The 9183-nt window shown below is 50.5% G+C and overlaps 1 protein-coding gene across 2 annotated transcripts; it reads right to left on the bottom strand.

The window, feature by feature from the left end:
• Nucleotides 1–5763: 5763 nt before the first annotated feature.
• LRRN4CL (LRRN4 C-terminal like) lies at nucleotides 5764–8524 on the bottom strand. Of its 2 annotated transcripts, none has more exons than XM_045371990.2 (2): nucleotides 8338–8524; nucleotides 5764–7549 (listed from the first exon to the last, which is right to left on the bottom strand). In XM_045371990.2, the coding sequence occupies exons 1-2, from the start codon at nucleotides 8405–8407 to the stop codon at nucleotides 6828–6830; spliced, it is 792 nt and encodes a 263-aa protein (XP_045227925.1). In that variant the 5' UTR covers nucleotides 8408–8524; the 3' UTR covers nucleotides 5764–6827. The 2 variants fall into 2 exon arrangements, with proteins under 2 accessions (XP_045227925.1, XP_065385544.1); XM_065529472.1 differs by having other exon boundaries at nucleotides 8421–8524.
• Between the last annotated feature and the right edge of the window lie 659 nt (nucleotides 8525–9183).

The following is a 9183-nucleotide window of genomic DNA, read 5'->3' as shown; positions in this document are numbered from 1 at the left end:
GGACTACAGGCACATGCCACCACACCTGGCTCATTTTTCTTTTCTTTTCTCTCTTTTTTTTTTTTTTTTTTTTTTGAGACAAAATCTCACTGTGTAGCCCAGGCTGGAGTGCAGGGGCACAATCTCAGCTCACTGCAACCTCGGCCCGCCCTGAGTTCAAGCGATTCTCCTGCCTCAGCCTCCCGAGTAGCTGGGATTACAGGTGCCTGCCACCGCGCCTGGCTAATTTTCGTAGTTTTAGTAGAGACGGGGTTTCACCATCTTTCCCAGACTTGTCTTGAACTCCTGACCTCATGATCCAACCACCTCGGCCTCCCAGAGTGCTGGGATTACAGGTATGAGCCACTTCACCCAGCCTAATTTTTCTAGTTTTTGTAGAGACAGGGTTTCGCCAGATTGGCCAGTCTGGTCTCCAACTCCTGAGCTCAAGAGATCCACCTGCCTCGCCCTCCCAAAGTACTAGGATTAAAGGCATGAGCTACCATACTCGGCCATCTAGGACAATTTAAATGCTAGTAGGCTGACTTCCTTCTGCCCCTACCCCGGCTTTTTTTGGGGGCAGGGGGGTTAGAGCCCCCTCTCAAGTGGAGATCACAATAGCACCTACCTTGGTGCCTGGGAAGGCAGAGTATGTAAATGCTGGTTGTTTTTGTTCAGTTTCATTGCCCACCACTTGAGGGTAAGCTGTGCATATTGCAAACCAGACTTCACCCTCCTCTTGGCCTGAGCACCAACCAGTCTCTCTGCCTAGGATGTCCTGTCTCTCCACTTAGTAAACTAACTCCCAGGAGTTTTTCAGGATTCAGGGTTTGCCTTCTAAGAAAAGCCTGCTTTGACCACTGCTCTCTGCCTTCTAGCTACAGTATTTAACCCATTAAGCATTTATCCTGGCTGCTGTGAGTCATTGTTGATTACTTTGTGCTCCACTTCACTTTGTGTGTGTGTGAGACATGGTCTCACTTTGTCGCCCAGGCTACAGTGCAGTGGTGGGATCTCGGCTCACTGCAACCTTTGCCTCCCAAGCTCAAGTAATTCTCATGCCTCTGCCTCCTGAGTAGCTGGGATTATAAGCACCCACCACCATGCCTGGCTAATTTTTGTATTTTTTAGTAGAGAGGGGTTTCATCATGTTGGCCAGGCTAATCTTGAACTCCTCACCTCAGGTGATCTATCTGCCTCACCTCAGGTGATCTACCTGTTTGGCTGGACACGCCTGTAATCCCAGCACCTTGGGAGGCTGAGGTGGGCAGATAACGAGGTCAGGAGTTCAAGACCATCCTGGCTAACATGGTGAAACCCCATCTCTACTAAAAATACAAAAAATTAGCCAGGCGTAGTGGCACACACCTGTAGTCCCAGCTACTTGGGAGGCTGAGGCAGGAGAATCACTTGAACCCGGGAGGCAAGTTTGCAGTGAACTGAGATTGTGCCACTGCACTCCAGCCTGGCAACAGAGTGACAGGCTGTCTCAAAAAATAAAAGGAAAAGTGTTTTTTCTTTTTGAGACAAGGTCTGGCTTTATTGCCCAGGCTGGAGAGTGGTGGCACAATCTTGGTTCACTGCAACCTCCTTCTCCCAGGCTCAAGCCATCCTTTCACCTCAGCCTCCCAAGTAGCATGTACCATGCCTGGCTAACTTTTGTATTTTTATTATAGTAGAGGTAGGGTTCCGCCATGTTGCCCAGGCTGGTCTCAAGCTTGCGAGCTCAAGCCATCCCCGTCTTGGCCTTCCCAAGTGCTGGAATTACAGGCGTGAGCCACGATGCCCAGCCAAGATGAGATAATTTACCTAAAGTCGCAAAGTAAATAACAAAGCTAGGATTCAACCCAAGGCAGTGTGTGTTCTCTAAACCACTATGTATGTTGCCTCTCCATGGTACAGTGACAAACATAAGCTTTATTTTTTTATTTTATTTATTTAATTTATTTTTTGAGACAGAGTCTCCATCTCAGAAAATGAAATAAATAAATAGTAATAATAATGATATAATATGACCTCTCATTATTTGTAAATAAATGAACGCTAAGGAAGGCCAGGCACGGTGGCTCATGCCTGTAATCCCAGCACTTTGGGAGGCAAAGATGGGCGGATCACGAGGTCAGGAGATTGAGACCATCCTGGCTAACACGGTGACACCTCGTCTCTACTGAAAATACAAAAAATTAGCTAGATGGCCGGGCGCGGTGGCTCAAGCCTGTAATCCCAGCACTTTGGGAGGCCGAGACGGGCGGATCACTAGGTCAGGAGATCGAGACCATCCTGGCTAACACGGTGAAACCCCGTCTCTACTAAAAAATACAAAAAACTAGCCGGGCAAGGTGGCAGGCGCCTGTAGTCCCAGCTACTCCGGAGGCTGAGGCAGGAGAATGGCCCGAACCCGGGAGGCGGAGCTTGCAGTGAGCTGAGATCCGGCCACTGCACAACAGCCTGGGCGACAGAGCGAGACTCCGTCTCAAAAAAAAAAAAAAAAAAAAAAAATTAGCTAGGCCTGGTGGCGGGCACCTGTAGTCCCAGCTACTCGGGAGGCTGAGGCAGGAGGATGGCGTGAACCCAGGAGGTGGAGCTTGCAGTGAGTGGAGCTTGCAGTGTCGCTCCAGCCCTGGGCGACAGAGCGAGAGTCCGTCTCAAAAAAAAAATAATAATAATTAATTAATTAATTAATGCTGAGGAAATACAGGAATCAAGTGAAAGGCACAGGGACAAAAGAGAAAAAAAAGAAAAACTAAAAATAAAAGGCACAGGTTATTCACTGAAGTGTTATAACAAGTGTATTCTGGATAATATATGTATTCTTTTATTTTTTTATTTTTTTAAATTTTTTTTGAGATGGAGTCTCGCTGTGTCGCCCAGGCTGGAGTGCAGTGGCCGGATCTCAGCTCACTGCAAGCTCCGCCTCCTGGGTTTACGCCATTCTCCTGCCTCAGCCTCCCGAGTAGCTGGGACTACAGGCGCTCGCCACCTCGCCCGGCTAGTTTTTTGTATTTTTTTAGTAGAGATGGGGTTTCACCATGTTAGCCAGGATGGTCTCGATCTCCTGACCTCGTGATCCGCCCGTCTCAGCCTCCCAAAGTGCTGGGATTACAGGCTTGAGCCACCGCGCCCAGCCAAATGTATTCTTTTTTTTGTTTGTTTTTAAAGACGGAATCTCACTCATTGCCGAAGCTGGAGTGCAGTGGCACAATCTTGGCTCACTGCAACCTCTGCCTCCCGGGTTCAAGCGATTCTTCTGCCTCAGCCTCCCGAGTAGCTGGGATTACAGGCGCCCGCCACCACACCCAGGTATTTTTTGTATTTTTAGTAGAAATGAGGTTTCACCATGTTGGCCAGGCTGGTCTCGAACACCTGACCTCAAGTGATCCGCCCATCTTGGCCTCCCAAAGTCCTGGGATTACAGGTGTAAGCCACCAAGCCCAGCCAGGATAACATAGTATTCTAAATTTATTATGGAGGTTCTATAATGAATAATTTTTTTTTTTTTTCGAGATGGAGTCTCACTCCGTAGCCCAGGCTGGAGTGCAGTGGCATGGTGTTGGCTCACTGCAACCTCCGCCTTCTGGGTTCAAGCAATTAGTCTCAGCCTCCCAAGTAGCTGGGGACTATAGGCACCTGCCACCACGCCCGGCTAATTTTTGTATTTTAGTAGAGATGGGGTTTCACCTTGTTGGTCAGGCTGGTTTCAAACTCCTGACCTCAGGTGATCCAGCCGCTTCAGCCTCCCAAAGTGCTGGGTTACAGGCATGAGCCACTGTGCCTGGCCTTTTTCTTTTCTTTTTTTTTTTTTGAGACACAGTTTCACACTTGTTGGCCAGGCTGGAGTGCAATAGTGTGATCTAGGCTCACTGAAACTTCCGCCTTCCGGGTTCAAGCGATTCTCCTGCCTCAGCCTCCCGAGTAGCTGGGATTATAGGCATGCACCACCACGCCCAGCTAATTTTGTATTTTTAGTAGAGACGGGGTTTCTCCATGTTGGTCAGGCTTATCTTGAGCTCCCGACCTCAGGTGATCCGCCCGCCTCATCCTCCCAAAGTGCTGGGATTACAGGCATGAACCACTGCACCCGTCCTGATTTTTAATTTTTTTGTAGAGTTAAGGTTTTGATATTTAGCCCAAGCTAGTTTTGAACCCCTGGTCTCAAGCCATCCTCTTGTCTTAGCCTCCCAAAGTGTTAGGTACAGGCATACATGCCTTATGCCTTATGTGTTACTTTTTTTTTTTTTTTGAGACGGAGTCTCGCTACACCGCCCAGGCTGGAGTGCAGTGGCGTGATCTCAGCTCACTGCAGCGTCCGCCTCCCAGGTTCAAACGATTCTCCTGCCTCAGCTTCCTGAGTAGCTGGGATTACAGGCGCGCGCCACCAAGCCCGGCTGATTTTTTGTATTTTTAGTAGAGACAGGGTTTCACCATGTTAGCCAGGATGGTCTCCATCTCCTGACCTCGTGATCCACCCACCTCAGCCTCCCAAAGTGCTGGGATTACAGGTGTGAGCCACTGCACCCAGCCCATGTGTTACTTTTATAATTAGAAAAAATTATAGGCCGGGTGCGGTGGCTCACGCCTGTAATCCCAGCACTTTGGGAGGCCGAGGCGGGCGGATCACAAGGTCAGGAGATCGAGACCACGGTGAAACCCCGTCTCTACTAAAAATACAAAAAATTAGCCGGGCGCGGTGGCGGGCGCCTGTAGTCCCAGCTACTCGGGAGGCTGAGGCAGGAGAATGGCGTGAACCCAGGAGGCGGAGCTTGCAGTGAGCCAGGATCGCGCCACTGCACTCCAGCTTGGGCGACAGAGCGAGACTCCGTCTCAAAAAAAAAAAAAAAAAAGAAAAAATTATAATGGCCTGTAATCCCAGCACTTTGGGAGGCGATGCGGGGGGGAGGGTGAATCATTTGAGCCCAGGAGTTCAAGTCCAGCCTGGGCAAAATAGTGAGACCCCTCCCCCCGTCTCTATAAAATATACACACACACACACACATATATATATATATATATATATAACTTAAAAAGGTGTAATATCCACACAGGCTGGGCGTGGTGGCTCAAGCCTGTAATCCCAGCACTTTGGGAGGCCAAGGCGGGCGGATCACTAGGTCAGGAGATCAAGACCATCCTGGCTAACACGGTGAAACCCCGTCTCTACTAAAAAAATACAAAAAACTAGCCGGGCGTGGTGGCGGGTGCCTGTAGTTCCAGCTACTCGGGAGGCTGAGGCAGGAGAATGACGTAAACCCGGGAGGCGTAGCTTGCAGTGAGCTGAGATCAGCCACTGCACTCCAGCCTGGGTGACAGAGCGAGACTCCATCTCAAAAAATAAATAAATAAATGAATAAAATAATAATAATATCCACACAGGTGAGGATTATACTGTGTAGTAACACAAAACAGACTTCTGCATTCATTTAATTAAAAAAAAATTCAAGGCCAGGCGCGGTGGCTCAGGCCTGTAATTCCAACACTTTGGCAGGCTAAGGCGGGCAGATCACAAGGTCAAGAGATCGAGATCATCCTGGCCAACATGGTGAAACCCTGACTCTCCTAAAAAAAAAAAAAAATACAAAAATCGGCTGGGCATGGTGGTGTGCGCCTGTAGTCCCAGCTACTTGGGAGACTGAGGCAGGAGAATGGGTTGAACCCGGGAGGCAGAACTTGCAGTGAGCCGAGATCGTGCCACTGCACTCCAGCCTGGGCGACAGAAGTATGTATACTATTCTGAAAAGTGGGTGTGTGGACAGTGATTTGAAAAGAATCGTAAACAATAAACATTACTTCCTTTTAAAGATCCTTTAATGTTTTTACAGTGGATATGCAATAAATACAAATGGAGGGAAAAAAGGGATGAGAAATTCCTTGATATTACTGTCATTTTTGTTTTGTTCTACCTAGCAAGAATATAAATTTATTCTCAGAATCCCACTGAAGACACTCATTGACAGAGCCGTTTTGAGGGTGCATGATATGGATCAACTAACTACAAGCAATGGGCCAGTGACCTGATTTGTAAGGCCCACGGACTAAGAATGATTTTACATCTTTAAAGAAGGGGGTCTGCCTGGGCACCATGGCTCACGCCTGTAATCCCAGCACTTTGGGAGGCCAAGGTGGGTGGAGTACCTGAGGTCAGGAGTTTGAGACCAGGCTGACCAACATGGTGAAAACCCATCTCTACTAAAAAAACACAATAATTAGCCAGGTATGGTCGTGGGCACCTGTAACCCCAACTACTTAGGATGCTGAGACGGGAGAATCACTTGAACCTAGGAGGTGGAGGTTGCAGTGAACCGACATATATCGTGTCATTGCAATCCACCCTGTGTAACAGAGGGAGACTTCTTCTCAAAAAACAAAACAAAACAAAACACAAGGGCGTCTGGCTGTGTTGCCCTGGCTGGACTGGACTCAAACTCCTGGGCTCAAGAGATCCTCCCATTTCAGCTTCCGGAGTAGCTGCTACTCTAGGTTCGCATTACTATGTCGGGTGGTTTTTCCTTTATAAATGGTTACAAAGGTCATATAAATACCCACATAATATTCTCCATTTTATCCTCTTAAACCGCAAAGGTTACATTATTTACTATCTGACCGTTAAAAAAAAAAATTGGGGGTCCCTTTCTATTCTTTCCCAGACCTCAGCCAGGAAACAGCACCAAGTCCCGGACCTAAACAAGCGCTCAGCCCAGAGAACCATGACTCTGCTGTGGCTCTAGAGCCTGGGGCTGGCTCCCAGCTCACCGTCCAACCCTCCCTGGAGGCAGCGGGTTCCCCTCTTTCCAGGAGCCGGGCTGAACGCCGCAGGTGGGGCTGGCTGTGCCCGAGATGCCCCCAGGCCCCTTTCAGAGCGCCCCTGCTGCTCGGGCGACGGCTCGGCGCGGGCAGCCCCAGCGATCGCGTAGGCAGAAGTGCCACACCAGGGCGGCACAGCTCAGCAGGGCCAGGGCCGTGCCCACCCCGACGGCGGCGTGGACCAGAGTGCGGGGGTTGGGCGGCACTGCAAAGCGGCTGCAAGGCCCGAAGGCAGGGATGTCGGCCCCCTCGAGGCCCTCTCTTCCAGCCTCAGGCACGCGGCTTGCCCCAGCCTCGTTAGCGGCCACCACGCAAACGACATAAACGCCCCCTGGCTTCAGCCCCTTCAGTTCGGCTCTGCGGACCGTAGCGTTCAGCGAGGGCCCCTTCTGCGCAGCCTCGCTGCCGTCCCAAAGCAGCAGCCAGTAGTGGAGGACCGGGGAGAAGGGGGCACACCAGTGGACCACTGCGCGGCCCTCTTCGGCCACAATGCTCACTTCTCCCATGCGCGGCGGGTCGGGCGGCTGGGCAGGGCTAGAGAGCCCTGGGCACAGGCAGGCCGCCGGCCCGGCCCTCTGTAGCTCCTTACAGGGCACCTGCAGGTGTCGGCAGTGGTCGTAGTCGCAGGGGACAGCCGGCAAAGGCGGCCACGCCGTCTCAGTCTCATCTTCTTCCTCTTCTTCAAAGTCTTGAGGGGCCAAGGGCTGAGCTCTGGGAACCAAGAAGGTCACGGCCAGGAGCCACAGAAGGCAGGGAGAGCCCAGCATGGAGACTGGAAGGGAAGGGGTGGTTAGATAAAGCCTGTTCAGCCCGAAAGCCTGCCATGTCCTCTGTCTGGACAGGAAAATGCAACGGGGGACCAGAAGAGGAAAGAGGTTGGAATGAGGCAGACACACTTATTTGTCAACCAACTTCTGAGTCCAGGCTATGTGCTTGGTTTTAGACAAAAAAGAAAACATGGTCTGACACGTGAGACAGATGCATGATCAGCATGTGTTAAGTATTAGAAACAGTTAATAAAGTGCTGGGGGAGAGGAGGAAATGATTTACTTAGCCCAGGGAAGAACGGTAGGATATTTGCTAGCTGCCACCCAGAGAAAAGATCTAAGCCAAACAAGTAACAAAGCTGGGAATGCCTATAATCCCAACACTTTGGGGAGGTCAAGGCAAGAGGATTGCTTCAGGCCAGGATTCCAAAACAGCTGGGGCAACACAGACCCCATCTCTACAAAAAAAAAGTATTTAAAAATTAAGTATTAAAAAATTTAAAAATATTAAAAATATAGTCCACATGCACATGGTCCCAGCTACTCAGGAGGATCACTTGAGCCCAGGAGTTCAAGGCTGCAGTGAACTATGATCACCCCACAGCACTCCAGCCTGGGTGACAGAGTGAGACCTCAACTCAACAAAAACATGTATCTGTCAGTGACACAGGCAAAAACTCAGAAATGAGACAGAAGTGAGAAAACAGAACAGTAGAGAGAAATATTGTAAGCACAGCCGCATTTTTTTTAAACAAGAGAAAAAAATAGGGACGCTGGAATCCTCCTTCCCCACCTGCTATCTGTGCAAATCCTGTCCAAGGAGTCCTGGCCCCTGCCTGCCCTCCTCCTCCTCTCTGGCCCATAGCAGCTCCTCACCAGTGGGTAGGCCTTGATGCAGCGGGAATCCACCAGCCGATGTCTGTGGGTGTTAAGCTGAGGGATCCCCAAGATCTCAGGCTGTGCTGTCAGGTTGTATCTTCAACTTCAATGCTGTTTGGCTGGAAGCTTTTATAACCTTCGACTGTGATGTCACCACCTAGCTCCCCTCCTCCTCCCCCCACCTCCCCGGTGATTGCCAAAAAAGAGGGCTGCTCCCTTCAGAGGGACTGAGTCACGGGGCCAGGGATCGGGAAAACCACATGCAATGGTTTCAGCTGGAGCCCAGGATGCCTGGGTTCTGGAGGGGAATGGAATGTGGAAAGCAGCCAGGCGCTTAGAATCCGAAGGCTGAAGTCATACGAAAGGATGGGGAGGGGAACATAGGAGGCGGCCACCTGGCTGGTATTAGAGGAAAACAGCTGCGAACAGCACGGGCCTGAGCTGCAAAATGCTGTTTTGGTAAAAATCATACCACATCCATGGCAGTCATTTCCTGTCTTCTGCCTCCCAATGGACAGAGAAAGGGAGGAAGGGAGGGGTATAGAGGGGGCCAGAATGATGTCTCCCAGCTCTCCAGACCTGCCCTACACCAGCCCCCTCCCCTGGGGGAGATGAAAGTCACATGCAGGGAGTAGGAAGCTTGCTAGGGGCCAGGATAGCTTCTCCCTCCTTGGACTTCCTGGGCTTATGAATGGAAACATCTGTGCTTAAAATAGCCGGGGTCTGGAGGCCTTCCCCATGAGCAGCCCTTGACAAGAAG

This window comes from Macaca fascicularis, chromosome 14 (genome assembly GCF_037993035.2).
Source record: "Macaca fascicularis isolate 582-1 chromosome 14, T2T-MFA8v1.1".
NCBI lineage: Eukaryota > Metazoa > Chordata > Mammalia > Primates > Cercopithecidae > Macaca > Macaca fascicularis.
Note: the sequence above shows the minus strand (reverse complement) of the source record. Positions and strands in the feature narration are given on the sequence as shown.